General features: G+C 39.8%; 1 protein-coding gene across 3 annotated transcripts in view; it reads right to left on the reverse strand.

Annotated features, from left to right (window-relative positions):
• Window positions 1-17,999, reverse strand: part of LOC149974620 (WD repeat-containing protein 19-like) — an 82,305-nt gene that overhangs the window by 51,189 nt on the left and 13,117 nt on the right. For all 3 annotated transcript variants that reach the window (XM_090209753.1, XM_090209752.1, XM_090209754.1), the window contains exons 6-15: window positions 16,120-16,235; window positions 15,542-15,622; window positions 14,656-14,768; window positions 14,185-14,358; window positions 13,962-14,032; window positions 13,602-13,774; window positions 11,663-11,777; window positions 11,344-11,450; window positions 11,121-11,237; window positions 6,568-6,645 (exon numbers count right to left, since the gene is read on the reverse strand). In XM_090209753.1, the coding sequence (XP_090065879.1) occupies window positions 6,568-6,645; window positions 11,121-11,237; window positions 11,344-11,450; window positions 11,663-11,777; window positions 13,602-13,774; window positions 13,962-14,032; window positions 14,185-14,358; window positions 14,656-14,768; window positions 15,542-15,622; window positions 16,120-16,235 (1,145 nt within the window). The remainder of the gene's footprint in view (window positions 1-6,567; window positions 6,646-11,120; window positions 11,238-11,343; window positions 11,451-11,662; window positions 11,778-13,601; window positions 13,775-13,961; window positions 14,033-14,184; window positions 14,359-14,655; window positions 14,769-15,541; window positions 15,623-16,119; window positions 16,236-17,999) is intronic.

The following is a 17,999-nucleotide window of genomic DNA, read 5'->3' on the forward strand; positions in this document are numbered from 1 at the left end:
TATATATTTATTATATTAATCACCTGGAATATAATATATTATATTATATATTTATTATAATAATCACCTGGAATATAATATATTATATATTTATTATAATAATCACCTGGAATATAATATATTATATATTTATTATAATAATCACCTGGAATATAATATATTATATTATATATTTATTATATTAATCACCTGGAATATAATATATTATATATTTATTATAATAATCACCTGGAATATATTATATTATATTATATATTTATTATATTAATCACCTGGAATATAATATATTATATTATATATTTATTATATTAATCACCTGGAATATAATATATTATATATTTATTATATTAATCACCTGGAATATAATATATTATATATTTATTATATTAATCACCTGGAATATAATATATTATATTATATATTTATTATAATAATCACCTGGAATATAATATATTATATTATATATTTATTATATTAATCACCTGGAATATAATATATTATATATTTATTATATTAATCACCTGGAATATAATATATTATATTATATATTTATTATAATAATCACCTGGAATATAATATATTATATATTTATTATAATAATCACCTGGAATATAATATATTATATTATATATTTATTATAATAATCACCTGGAATATAATATATTATATATTTATTATATTAATCACCTGGAATATAATATATTATATTATATATTTATTATAATAATCACCTGGAATATAATATATTATATATTTATTATAATAATCACCTGGAATATAATATATTATATTATATATTTATTATAATAATCACCTGGAATATAATATATTATATATTTATTATATTAATCACCTGGAATATAATATATTATATTATATATTTATTATAATAATCACCTGGAATATAATATATTATATATTTATTATATTAATCACCTGGAATATAATATATTATATTATATATTTATTATATTAATCACCTGGAATATAATATATTATATTATATATTTATTATAATAAACACCTGGAATATAATATATTATATTATATATTTATTAGATTAATCACCTGGAATATAATATATTATATTATATATTTATTATAATAATCACCTGGAATATAATATATTATATATTTATTATAATAATCACCTGGAATATAATATATTATATATTTATTATATTAATCACCTGGAATATAATATATTATATATTTATTATAATAATCACCTGGAATATAATATATTATATTATATATTTATTATAATAATCACCTGGAATATAATATATTATATATTTATTATAATAATCACCTGGAATATAATATATTATATTATATATTTATTATATTAATCACCTGGAATATAATATATTATATTATATATTTATTATAATAATCACCTGGAATATAATATATTATATATTTATTATATTAATCACCTGGAATATAATATATTATATATTTATTATATTAATCACCTGGAATATAATATATTATATATTTATTATAATAATCACCTGGAATATAATATATTATATTATATATTTATTATATTAATCACCTGGAATATAAAACAATTATATATTTATTATAATAATCACCTGGAATATAATATATTATATTATATATTTATTATATTAATCACCTGGAATATAATATATTATATTATATATTTATTATAATAATCACCTGGAATATAATATATTATATTATATATTTATTATATTAATCACCTGGAATATAAAACAATTATATATTTATTATAATAATCACCTGGAATATAATATATTATATTATATATTTATTATATTAATCACCTGGAATATAATATATTATATTATATATTTATTATATTAATCACCTGGAATATATTATATTATATATTTATTATAATAATCACCTGCAATATAATATATTATATTATATATTTATTATAATAATCACCTGGAATATAAAACAATTATATATTTATTATAATAATCACCTGGAATATAAAACAATTATATATTTATTATAATAAAACAATTATATATTTATTATAATAAAACAATTATATATTTATTATAATAATCACCTGGAATATAATATATTATATTATATATTTATTATAATAATCACCTGAAATATAAAACAATTATATATTTATTATAATAAAACAATTATATATTTATTATATTAATCACCTGGAATATAATATATTATATATTTATTATAATAAAACAATTATATATTTATTATAATAATCACCTGGAATATAATATATTATATATTTATTATAATAAAACAATTATATATTTATTATAATAATCACCTGGAATATAATATATTATATATTTATTATATTAATCACCTGGAATATAATATATTATATATTTATTATAATAAAACAATTATATATTTATTATAATAATCACCTGGAATATAATATATTATATTATATATTTATTATAATAATCACCTGGAATATAAAACAATTATATATTTATTATATTAATCACCTGGAATATAATATATTATATATTTATTATAATAAAACAATTATATATTTATTATAATAATCACCTGGAATATAAAACAATTATATATTTATTATAATAAAACAATTATATATTTATTATAATAATCACCTGGAATATAAAACAATTATATATTTATTATAATAAAACAATTATATATTTATTATAATAATCACCTGGAATATAATATATTATATTATATATTTATTATAATAATCACCTGGAATATAATATATTATATATTTATTATATTAATCACCTGGAATATAATATATTATATATTTATTATATTAATCACCTGGAATATAATATATTATATATTTATTATAATAAAACAATTATATATTTATTATAATAATCACCTGGAATATAATATATTATATTATATATTTATTATAATAATCACCTGGAATATAAAACAATTATATATTTATTATATTAATCACCTGGAATATAATATATTATATTATATATTTATTATAATAATCACCTGGAATATAATATATTATATTATATATTTATTATAATAATCACCTGGAATATAATATATTATATTATATATTTATTATAATAATCACCTGGAATATAAAACAATTATATATTTATTATAATAATCACCTGGAATATAATATATTATATTATATATTTATTATAATAATCACCTGGAATATAATATATTATATATTTATTATAATAATCACCTGGAATATAATATATTATATTATATATTTATTATAATAATCACCTGGAATATAATATATTATATTATATATGTATTATAATAATCACCTGGAATATAATATATTATATTATATATTTATTATAATAATCACCTGGAATATAAAACAATTATATATTTATTATAATAATCACCTGGAATATAATATATTATATTATATATTTATTATATTAATCACCTGGAATATATTATATTATATATTTATTATAATAATCACCTGGAATATAATATATTATATTATATATTTATTATAATAATCACCTGGAATATAAAACAATTATATATTTATTATAATAATCACCTGGAATATAATATATTATATTATATATTTATTATATTAATCACCTGGAATATAATATATTATATATTTATTATAATAATCACCTGGAATATAATATATTATATTATATATTTATTATAATAATCACCTGGAATATAAAACAATTATATATTTATTATAATAATCACCTGGAATATAAAACAATTATATATTTATTATATTAATCACCTGGATTATAAAACAATTATATATTTATTATATTAATCACCTGGATTATAAAACAATTATATATTTATTATAATAATCACCTGGAATATAAAACAATTATATATTTATTATAATAATCACCTGCAATTATATATTTATTATAATAATCACCTGGAATATAAAACAATGATATATTTATTATAATAATCACCTGGAATATATTATATTATATATTTATTATAATAATCACCTGCAATATAATATATTATATTATATATTTATTATATTAATCACCTGGAATATAATATATTATATTATATATTTATTATATTAATCACCTGGAATATATTATATTATATATTTATTATAATAATCACCTGGAATATAATATAATATATTATATATTTATTATAATAATCACCTGGAATATAATATATTATATTATATATTTATTATATTAATCACCTGGAATATAATATATTATATTATATATTTATTATAATAATCACCTGGAATATAAAACAATGATATATTTATTATAATAATCACCTGGAATATATTATATTATATATTTATTATAATAATCACCTGCAATATAATATATTATATTATATATTTATTATATTAATCACCTGGAATATAATATATTATATATTTATTATAATAATCACCTGGAATATAATATAATATATTATATATTTATTATAATAATCACCTGGAATATAATATATTATATTATATATTTATTATAATAATCACCTGGAATATAATATATTATATTATATATTTATTATAATAATCACCTGGAATATAATATAATATATTATATATTTATTATATTAATCACCTGGAATATAATATATTATATTATATATTTATTATATTAATCACCTGGAATATATTATATTATATATTTATTATAATAATCACCTGGAATATAATATAATATATTATATATTTATTATAATAATCACCTGGAATATAATATATTATATTATATATTTATTATATTAATCACCTGGAATATAATATATTATATTATATATTTATTATAATAATCACCTGGAATTATATATTTATTATAATAATCACCTGGAATATAAAACAATGATATATTTTAACCACAATCATCACCATCACCACCACCATCACCATCATCACCACCACCACCACCACAATCATCACCACCACCACCACCACAATCATCACCACCACCATCACCATCATCACCACCACCACCACCACAATCATCACCACCACCACCACCACCACCACAATCATCACCATCACCACCATCATCACCACCACCATCATCACCACCACCATCACCACCACCACCACCACCACCACCACCATCACCACCACCACCATCATCACCACCACAATCCCCACCACCACCACCACCACCACCAACACAATCATCACAATCACCACCACCATCATCACCACCATCACCATCATCACCACCATCACCATCATCACCACCACCATCATCACCACCACCATCACCACCACCACAATCATCACAATCACCACCACCACCACCATCATCACCACCATCACCATCATCATCACCACCATCATCACCACCACCATCACCACCACCATCATCATCATCACCACCACCATTATCATCATCATCACCACCACCATTATCATCACCACCGCCACCATTATCATCACCACCATTATCATCACCACCACCACCACCATCATCATCACCACCATTATCATCACCACCACCATCATCATCACCACCATTATCATCACCACCACCATCATCATCACCACCATTATCATCACCACCACCACCACCACCACCACCATCATCATCATCACCACCACCATTATCATCATCATCACCACCACCATTATCATCACCACCGCCACCATTATCATCACCACCATTATCATCACCACCACCACCACCATCATCATCACCACCATTATCATCACCACCACCATCATCATCACCACCATTATCATCACCACCATTATCATCACCACCACCACCACCATCATCATCACCACCATTATCACCACCACCACCATCATCATCACCACCATTATCATCACCACCACCATCATCATCACCACCATTATCATCACCACCACCATCATCATCACCACCATTATCATCACCACCACCACCACCACCATCATCATCATCACCACCACCATTATCATCATCATCACCACCACCATTATCATCACCACCGCCACCATTATCATCACCACCATTATCATCACCACCACCACCACCATCATCATCACCACCATTATCATCACCACCACCATCATCATCACCACCATTATCATCACCACCATTATCATCACCACCACCACCACCATCATCATCACCACCATTATCACCACCGCCACCATCATCATCACCACCATTATCATCACCACCACCATCATCATCACCACCATTATCATCACCACCACCATCATCATCACCACCATCATCATCACCACCATTATCATCATCACCACCACCACCATTATCATCATCACCACCATTATCATCACCACCACCATCATCATCACCACCATTATCATCATCACCACCGCCACCATCATCATCACCACCATTATCATCACCACCACCATCATCATCACCACCATTATCATCACCACCATTATCACCACCACCACCATTATCATCACCACCACCATCATCATCACCACCATTATCATCACCACCATTATCACCACCACCACCATTATCATCACCACCACCATCATCATCACCACCATTATCATCACCACCATTATCACCACCACCACCACCACCATCACCACCATAATATTATATTCAGTACCTTCTTGATGCCGACTGGGTGGCGGTACTCGTTCAACATCTGCCAGTCTTCCACCAGGATGCAGACTATCACACCACTCTGGGAGGAGACATGGACAGACATGGAGCGATACACACTATCACATCACTCTGGGAGGAGACATGGAGAGACATGGAGAGACACACACTATCACACCACTCTGGGAGGAGACATGGAGAGATACACACTATCACACCACTCTGGGAGGAGACATGGAGAGATACACACTATCACACAACTCTGGGAGGAGACATGGAGAGACATGGAGAGATACACACTATCACACCACTCTGAGAGGAGACATGGAGAGATACACACTATCACACCACTCTGGGAGGAGACATGGAGAGATACACACTATCACACCACTCTGGGAGGAGACATGGAGAGATACACACTATCACACCACTCTGGGAGGAGACATGGAGAGATACACACTATCACACCACTCTGGGAGGAGACATGGAGAGACACACACTATCACACCACTCTGGGAGGAGACATGGAGAGATACACACTATCACACCACTCTGGGAGGAGACATGGAGAGATACACACTATCACACAACTCTGGGAGGAGACATGGAGAGACATGGAGAGATACACACTATCACACCACTCTGAGAGGAGACATGGAGAGATACACACTATCACACCACTCTGGGAGGAGACATGGAGAGATACACACTATCACACAACTCTGGGAGGAGACATGGAGAGACATGGAGAGATACACACTATCACACCACTCTGGGAGGAGACATGGAGAGACATGGAGAGATACACACTATCACACCACTCTGGGAGGAGACATGGAGAGATACACACTATCACACCACTCTGGGAGGAGACATGGAGAGATACACACTATCACACCACTCTGGGAGGAGACATGGAGAGACACACACTATCACACCACTCTGGGAGGAGACATGGAGAGATACACACTATCACACCACTCTGGGAGGAGACATGGAGAGATACACACTATCACACCACTCTGGGAGGAGACATGGAGAGACATGGAGAGATACACACTATCACACCACTCTGGGAGGAGACATGGAGAGATACACACTATCACACCACTCTGGGAGGAGACATGGAGAGACACACACTATCACACCACTCTGGGAGGAGACATGGAGAGATACACACTATCACACCACTCTGGGAGGAGACATGGAGAGATACACACTATCACACCACTCTGGGAGGAGACATGGAGAGATACACACTATCACACCACTCTGGGAGGAGACATGGAGAGATACACACTATCACACCACTCTGAGAGGAGACATGGAGAGATACACACTATCACACCACTCTGGGAGGAGACATGGAGAGATACACACTATCACACCACTCTGGGAGGAGACATGGAGAGACACACACTATCACACCACTCTGGGAGGAGACATGGAGAGATACACACTATCACACCACTCTGGGAGGAGACATGGAGAGATACACACTATCACACCACTCTGGGAGGAGACATGGAGAGATACACACTATCACACCACTCTGGGAGGAGACATGGAGAGATACACACTATCACACCACTCTGGGAGGAGACATGGAGAGACACACACTATCACACCACTCTGGGAGGAGACATGGAGAGACATGGAGAGATACACACTATCACACCACTCTGGGAGGAGACATGGAGAGATACACACTATCACACCACTCTGGGAGGAGACATGGAGAGATACACACTATCACACCACTCTGGGAGGAGACATGGAGAGACACACACTATCACACCACTCTGGGAGGAGACATGGAGAGACATGGAGAGATACACACTATCACACCACTCTGGGAGGAGACATGGAGAGACACACACTATCACACCACTCTGGGAGGAGACATGGAGAGACACACACTATCACACCACTCTGGGAGGAGACATGGAGAGATACACACTATCACACCACTCTGGGAGGAGACATGGAGAGACACACACTATCACACCACTCTGGGAGGAGACATGGAGAGACATGGAGAGACACACACTATCACACCACTCTGGGAGGAGACATGGAGAGACACACACTATCACACCACTCTGGGAGGAGACATGGAGAGACACACACTATCACACCACTCTGGGAGGAGACATGGACAGACATGGAGCGATACACACTATCACATCACTCTGGGAGGAGACATGGAGAGACATGGAGAGATACACACTATCACACCACTCTGGGAGGAGACATGGAGAGACATGGAGAGACACACACTATCACACCACTCTGAGAGGAGACATGGAGAGATACACACTATCACACCACTCTGGGAGGAGACATGGAGAGATACACACTATCACACCACTCTGGGAGGAGACATGGAGAGATACACACTATCACACCACTCTGGGAGGAGACATGGAGAGACACACACTATCACACCACTCTGGGAGGAGACATGGAGAGACATGGAGAGATACACACTATCACACCACTCTGGGAGGAGACATGGAGAGACATGGAGAGACACACACTATCACACCACTCTGGGAGGAGACATGGAGAGATACACACTATCACACCACTCTGGGAGGAGACATGGAGAGATACACACTATCACACCACTCTGGGAGGAGACATGGAGAGACATGGAGAGATACACACTATCACACCACTCTGGGAGGAGACATGGAGAGACACACACTATCACACCACTCTGGGAGGAGACATGGAGAGATACACACTATCACACCACTCTGGGAGGAGACATGGAGAGACACACACTATCACACCACTCTGGGAGGAGACATGGAGAGACACACACTATCACAGCACTCTGGGAGGAGACATGGAGAGACACACACTATCACACCACTCTGGGAGGAGACATGGAGAGATACACACTATCACACCACTCTGGGAGGAGACATGGAGAGACACACACTATCACACCACTCTGGGAGGAAACAAGGAGAGACATGGAGAGATACACACTATCACACCACTCTGGGAGGAGACATGGAGAGATACACACTATCACACCACTCTGGGAGGAGACATGGAGAGACATGGAGAGACACACACTATCACACCACTCTGGGAGGAGACATGGAGAGACACACACTATCACACCACTCTGGGAGGAGACATGGAGAGATACACACTATCACACCAATCTGGGAGGAGACATGGAGAGATACACACTATCACACCACTCTGGGAGGAGACATGGAGAGACACACACTATCACACCACTCTGGGAGGAGACATGGAGAGATACACACTATCACACCACTCTGGGAGGAGACATGGAGAGACATGGAGAGACACACACTATCACACCACTCTGGGAGGAGACAAGGAGAGACATGGAGAGATACACACTATCACACCACTCTGGGAGGAGACATGGAGAGACACACACTATCACACCACTCTGGGAGGAGACATGGAGAGATACACACTATCACACCACTCTGGGAGGAGACATGGAGAGACATGGAGAGACACACACTATCACACCACTCTGGGAGGAGACAAGGAGAGACATGGAGAGATACACACTATCACACCACTCTGGGAGGAGACATGGAGAGACACACACTATCACACCACTCTGGGAGGAGACATGGAGAGATACACACTATCACACCACTCTGGGAGGAGACATGGAGAGATACACACTATCACACCACTCTGGGAGGAGACATGGAGAGATACACACTATCACACCACTCTGGGAGGAGACATGGAGAGATACACACTATCACACCACTCTGGGAGGAGACATGGAGAGATACACACTATCACACCACTCTGGGAGGAGACATGGAGAGATACACACTATCACACCACTCTGGGAGGAGACATGGAGAGACACACACTATCACACCACTCTGGGAGGAGACATGGAGAGACATGGAGAGATACACACTATCACACCACTCTGGGAGGAGACATGGAGAGATACACACTATCACACCACTCTGGGAGGAGACATGGAGAGACACACACTATCACACCACTCTGGGAGGAGACATGGAGAGATACACACTATCACACCACTCTGGGAGGAGACATGGAGAGACATGGAGAGATACACACTATCACACCACTCTGGGAGGAGACATGGAGAGACACACACTATCACACCACTCTGGGAGGAGACATGGAGAGATACACACTATCACACCACTCTGGGAGGAGACATGGAGAGACACACACTATCACACCACTCTGGGAGGAGACATGGAGAGATACACACTATCACACCACTCTGGGAGGAGACATGGAGAGATACACACTATCACACCACTCTGGGAGGAGACATGTAGAGACATGGAGAGACACACACTATCACACCACTCTGGGAGGAGACATGGAGAGACATGGAGAGACACACACTATCACACCACTCTGGGAGGAGACATGTAGAGACATGGAGAGACACACACTATCACACCACTCTGGAACATGGGATGTCTAGGTTTAACACGTGTGTGTGTGTGTGTGTGTGTGTGTGTGTGTGTGTGTGTGTGTGTGGGGTCTTACATCAGTCCCGTAGAACAGGAAGTCGTTAGTGAGGGCGTGACTGACGATGTGTTCTTTACGGTCTCCGTCTGGAAACAGCCTGGTCTGTCTCTGTTCCTGTTGGCCCTCGCCCTCCATCTACACACACACACACACACACGTTAAGATCACAGATACGGACACTCAAATACACAGGACCTTCTACTACATACAGCCCCCCCTCCCCAAACCCCGCCCTTCTCACCATGTGTAGCTGTACTTTGCCCTCAAACAGAGCCGCTGCGTATTCTGAGTTCAGACACATGGTGGCGATGGTCCCCAAATACTCCATGTCCTTCAGCCTCTCCACACCTTTACAAACACATCACAATGTTCCCAAGAACATACACACTCACAAATACACACTCACAATACACACTCACAAATACACACTCACAAAACACACTCACAATACACACTCACAAAACACACTCACAATACACACTCACAAAACACACTCACAATACACACTCACAAATACACACCCACAAACTCAGTGAACACACACACACACACACACACACCGGAGTCTCCCAGGGCGTAGAACCAGGCTCGGTTGTTCATCCCCACGGCAACGTGGTAGGGTCCCACGGCGATGAAGTTAGGCTCCACCTCCACCGCCACAGCAACAGGAGCTTCCTGTCAGACGACACGGAGTTCATGACACTGTGTGTGTGCACACGCTCGCTCACTCGCTCTACAGGTGTTCTGTTTAGAATGGTGTTTTCCACCAGGTGTTCTGTTTAGAATGTTCCCCCAGGTGTTCTGTTTAGAATGGTGTTTTCCCCAGGTGTTCTGTTTAGAATGGTCCCCCAGGTGTTCTGTTTAGAATGGTGTTTTCCCCAGGTGTTCTGTTTAGAATGGTCCCCCAGGTGTTCTGTTTAGAATGGTGTTTTCCACCAGGTGTTCTGTTTAGAATGTTCCCCCAGGTGTTCTGTTTAGAATGGTGTTTTCCCCAGGTGTTCTGTTTAGAATGGTGTTTTCCACCAGGTGTTCTGTTTAGAATGGTGTTTTCCACCAGGTGTTCTGTTTAGAATGGTGTTTTCCGCCAGGTGTTCTGTTTAGAATGGTGTTTTCCCCCAGGTGTTCTGTTTAGAATGGTCCCCCAGGTGTTCTGTTTAGAATGTTCCCCCAGGTGTTCTGTTTAGAATGGTGTTTTCCACCAGGTGTTCTGTTTAGAATGGTCCCCCAGGTGTTCTGTTTAGAATGTTCCCCCAGGTGTTCTGTTTAGAATGGTGTTTTCCCCAGGTGTTCTGTTTAGAATGGTGTTTTCCCCAGGTGTTCTGTTTAGAATGGTGTTTTCCCCAGGTGTTCTGTTTAGAATGGTGTTTTCCCCCAGGTGTTCTGTTTAGAATGGTGTTTTCCCCCAGGTGTTCTGTTTAGAATGGTGTTTTCCCCAGGTGTTCTGTTTAGAATGGTGTTTTCCCCCAGGTGTTCTGTTTAGAATGGTGTTTCCCCCCAGGTGTTCTGTTTAGAATGGTGTTTTCCCCAGGTGTTCTGTTTAGAATGTTCCCCCAGGTGTTCTGTTTAGAATGGTGTTTTCCCCAGGTGTTCTGTTTAGAATGGTGTTTCCCCCCAGGTGTTCTGTTTAGAATGGTGTTTTCCCCCAGGTGTTCTGTTTAGAATGGTGTTTTCCCCCAGGTGTTCTGTTTAGAATGGTGTTTTCCCCAGGTGTTCTGTTTAGAATGGTGTTTTCCCCCAGGTGTTCTGTTTAGAATGGTGTTTCCACCAGGTGTTCTGTTTAGAATGGTGTTTTCCCCAGGTGTTCTGTTTAGAATGGTGTTTCCCCCCAGGTGTTCTGTTTAGAATGGTGTTTTCCCCAGGTGTTCTGTTTAGAATGTTCCCCCAGGTGTTCTGTTTAGAATGGTGTTTTCCCCAGGTGTTCTGTTTAGAATGGTGTTTCCCCCCAGGTGTTCTGTTTAGAATGGTGTTTTCCCCAGGTGTTCTGTTTAGAATGGTGTTTCCCCCCAGGTGTTCTGTTTAGAATGGTGTTTTCCCCAGGTGTTCTGTTTAGAATGTTCCCCCAGGTGTTCTGTTTAGAATGTTCCCCCAGGTGTTCTGTTTAGAATGTTCCCCCAGGTGTTCTGTTTAGAATGGTGTTTTCCCTCAGGTGTTCTGTTTAGAATGTTCCCCCAGGTGTTCTGTTTAGAATGGTGTTTTCCCCCAGGTGTTCTGTTTAGAATGTTCCCCCAGGTGTTCTGTTTAGAATGTTCCCCCAGGTGTTCTGTTTAGAATGGTGTTTTCCCCCAGGTGTTCTGTTTAGAATGGTGTTTTCCCTCAGGTGTTCTGTTTAGAATGTTCCCCCAGGTGTTCTGTTTAGAATGGTGTTTTCCCCCAGGTGTTCTGTTTAGAATGGTGTTTTCCCCCAGGTGTTCTGTTTAGAATGGTGTTTTCCCTCAGGTGTTCTGTTTAGAATGTTCCCCCAGGTGTTCTGTTTAGAATGGTCCCACAGCGTGTTCTCACCCCCTCTACACGGTTAGACACGGTGACCTCCAGCAGGGAGGTCAGATAGGCCAGGCGGGTCCCACAGCTGTGCCCCAGGATGGGGAGACGGGTCAGGAAGACGTGCAGGGCTCCTCTCTGGGTGGAGACGGCCAACAACTGACCATCATCTGTCCAGCTCAACTGGTCTAGACCTGGGGGGGGGGAGACACAGACAAACACCAAAATTCAAGTTAACTGCATTTGGGGATGAACACATTAATTGTATTCCAACTGTGTGTGGGGGTCTGTATGGTGTGTGTGTGTGTGTGTGTGTGTGTGTGGGGGGTCTGTATGCTGTATAAGGTGTGTGTGTGTGTGTGTCATCAGTCAGCGTGTCACCTTGAGTCTCATCCTCCAGGTTGACGATGGCGTCCATCTCCTTCAGCTCAGACAGATCATGGATCTTTATACTGCAACAAACACACACACACACACACACACACACAGGTATACACACACACACACACACACACACACACACACATATAAACACAATTTATTAGGGAATCTCTGCAGTGTGTGTGTGTGTGTGTGTGTGTGTGTGTATAGTGTGTGTGGGTACCTGTTGTCCCCACAGGAGGCAGCCTTGTTGAGAGCAGAGGAAATGGCGACGCTGGTCAGACTGTCTTTATGGTTGTGAGCCTGGAACAGCTCCTGACCGATCTCTCTGATGTGAGTGGAGATCACCACAAAATAACCCTGAGAGAAACCGATCAGGATGTAGCCATCACCATACCTGGGAGGAGGGGAGGAGGGGGAGGAGGAGAGGAGGGAGGAGGGGTGAGGGGAGGAGGAAGAGGGAGGGGGGGAGAGGGGGGGGGGGGGATGAGGAAGTGGGAGAGGGGGGCGGAGGAGGAGAGGGGGGCAGAGGAGGAGGGGGGGAGGGAAGGGAGGAGGAGGGGAGAGGGGGGAGGGGGAGGTGAGAAAATGGCAAGTTACAAACAGAAATAGCCAAAGAAATGTGTGTGTGTGTGTGTGTGTGTGTGTGTGTGTGTGTGTGTGTGTGTGTGTGTGTGTGTGTGTGTGTGTGTACCAGCGGTAGGAGATGATGTGTCCGTAGCGCTGTTGGAAGGCCAGCTCTATGGGGTTTTCGGGGTCGTTGAGGTTAAACAGGAACAGGGTCTTCTTCCCCACGGCAACGCTCACCTGATGGGGTCAGAGGTCAGTATGTGGTATGGGTTATGTCCCAAATAGAACCCTATTCCCTACATAGTGCACTACTATATACCAGCCCTATGGAACCCGAGAAGACGGAGCGAGAAGACGGAGCGAGAAGACGGAGAGAGAAGACAGAGCGAGAAGACAGAGCGAGAAGACAGAGCGAGAAGACAGAGCGAGAAGACAGAGCGAGAAGACAGAGCGAGAAGACAGAGCGAGAAGACAGAGCGAGAAGACAGAATCTCACCTCTTCATTTGATACCGTAGAGCTGGGATGGGATAAACTAGAAACGATCAACACCGACCAAACCGACCACTTACCGTGGACTTTCACTACGATAACTAACCTGTATGGTACTACGAGAGAAATGTGAAGTTTGAAATTAAATGAGTTGTGGTCATTAATGTGGGTGATTGATGACGGATTCTTGTCCACGTAGCCCAGCTCTATGTTACCCAGCTCTATGTAACCCAGCTCTATGATACCCAGCTCTATGATACCCAGCTCTATGTTACCCAGCTCTATGTTACCCAGCTCTATGTAACCCAGCTCTATGTAACCCAGCTCTATGTTACACAGCTCTATGTTACCCAGCTCTATGTTACCCAGCTCTATGTTACCCAGCTCTATGATACCCAGCTCTATGTTACCCAGCTCTATGTTACCCAGCTCTATGTAACCCAGCTCTATGTAACCCAGCTCTATGTGGCCCGTAAGGCTTCATGAACAGTCAGTAACAGACTGGCACAGCAACACTCACTGTGCTCTCTCCTGGGGAAGACCTCTCGTCTGTCTTCATCACAGAGAACTGGACATCAGCTGGGTCAGAACGCACCGACGTCTGGGGGGAGGGAGGGGGAGAGGGGGAGGGAGATGGGGAGAGAGGGGGAGGGAGAGGGAGAGGAGAGAGGGAGGGAGGTGAAGACGGGGGGAAGGGGAGAGGAGAGAGATGGAGGGAGAGGGAGAGGAGAGAGGGGGAGGGATGGAGAGAGGAGAGAGGGGGAGGGATGGGGAGAGAGGGGGAGGGAGGTAAAGACAGGGGGAGGGAGGGAAGTAAAGACAGGGGGAAGGTGAGAGGAGAGAGACGGAGGGAGATGGGGAGAGAGGGGGAGGGATGGGGAGAGAGGGGGAGGGAGAAGGGGGTGGGAGGGGGAGAAGGGGGTGGGAGGGGGAGAGGGGGAGGGAGGTAAAGAAAGGGGGAAGGTGAGAGGAGAGAGATGAAGGGAGGGAGAACGAGAGAAAGGTTGATAGAGAAGTACTGTAGGATGGTGTGTTAATTTATGCTTATATTTAACTAGGCAAGTCAGTTAACATTATTATTTACAATGACGGTGTTACCTGTCGGACGGTGTCTCCCTCCTGGTTGCTAATGGTTACGCTGCAGTCCTCGCTGCCCAGCGCCAACAGGTTCTGAGAACTCCAGCAGCCACAGGTGATACGCTTAGTGTGCTTTCCTGTGTGTGTGTGTGTGTGTGTGTGTGTGTGTGTGAGTGACAGAGAAAGAGAGTACGTAAGAATTTAAAGCCAAACACAATGATCTGTGTTGTTACCCAGGACAGGGTGTGTTGTTACCCAGGACAGTGTGTTGTTGTTACCCAGGACAGGGTGTGTTGTTACCCAGGACAGTGTGTGTTGTTACCCAGGACAGTGTGTGTTGTTACCCAGGACAGTGTGTGTTGTTACCCAGGACAGTGTGTTGTTACCCAGGACAGTGTGTTGTTGTTACCCAGGACAGGGTGTGTTGTTACCCAGGACAGTGTGTGTTGTTACCCAGGACAGTGTGTTGTTACCCAGGACAGTGTGTTGTTGTTACCCAGGACAGGGTGTGTTGTTACCCAGGACAGTGTGTTGTTACCCAGGACAGTGTGTTGTTACCCAGGACATTGTGTTGTTACCCAGGACAGGGTGTGTTGTTACCCAGGACAGTGTGTGTTGTTACCCAGGACAGTGTGTGTTGTTACCCAGGACAGTGTGTTGTTACCCAGGACAGTGTGTTGTTACCCAGGACAGTGTGTTGTTACCCAGGACAGTGTGTTGTTACCCAGGACAGTGTGTTGTTACCCAGGACAGTGTGTGTTGTTACCCAGGACAGTGTGTGTTGTTACCCAGGACAGTGTGTGTTGTTACCCAGGACAGTGTGTGTTGTTACCCAGGACAGTGTGTTGTTACCCAGGACAGTGTGTGTTGTTACCCAGGACAGTGTGTTGTTACCCAGGACAGTGTGTTGTTACCCAGGACAGTGTGTGTTGTTACCCAGGACAGTGTGTGTTGTTACCCAGGACAGTGTGTGTTGTTACCCAGGACAGTGTGTGTTGTTACCCAGGACAGTGTGTGTTGTTACCCAGGACAGTGTGTGTTGTTACCCAGGACAGTGTGTTGTTACCCAGGACAGTGTGTGTTGTTACCCAGGACAGTGTGTTGTTACCCAGGACAGTGTGTGTTGTTACCCAGGACAGTGTGTGTTGTTACCCAGGACAGTGTGTGTTGTTACCCAGGACAGTGTGTGTTGTTACCCAGGACAGTGTGTGTTGTTACCCAGGACAGTGTGTTGTTACCCAGGACAGTGTGTGTTGTTACCCAGGACAGTGTGTGTTGTTACCCAGGACAGTGTGTGTTGTTACCCAGGACAGTGTGTGTTGTTACCCAGGACAGTGTGTTGTTACCCAGGACATTGTGTTGTTACCCAGGACATTGTGTTGTTACCCAGGACAGTGTGTTGTTACCCAGGACAGTGTGTTGTTACCCAGGACATTGTGTTGTTACCCAGGACAGTGTGTTGTTACCCAGGACAGTGTATTGTTACCCAGGACAGTGTGTTGTTACCCAGGACAGTGTGTTGTTACCCAGGACAGTGTGTTGTTACCCAGGACAGTGTGTTGTTACCCAGGACAGTGTGTTGTTACCCAGGACAGTGTGTTGTTACCCAGGACAGTGTGTGTTGTTACCCAGGACAGTGTGTGTTGTTATCCATGACAGTGTGTGTTGTTACCCAGGACAGTGTGTTGTTACCCAGGACAGTGTGTTGTTACCCAGGACAGTGTGTTGTTACCCAGGACAGGGTGTTGTTACCCAGGACAGTGTGTTGTTACCCAGGACAGTGTGTTGTTACCCAGGACAGTGTGTTGTTACCCAGGACAGTGTGTGTTGTTACCCAGGACAGTGTGTGTTGTTATCCATGACAGTGTGTGTTGTTACCCAGGACAGTGTGTTGTTACCCA

This window comes from Oncorhynchus mykiss, chromosome 19 (genome assembly GCF_057628025.1).
Source record: "Oncorhynchus mykiss isolate SJ-2025 chromosome 19, ASM5762802v1, whole genome shotgun sequence".
Classification (NCBI taxonomy): Eukaryota; Metazoa; Chordata; class Actinopteri; order Salmoniformes; family Salmonidae; genus Oncorhynchus; species Oncorhynchus mykiss.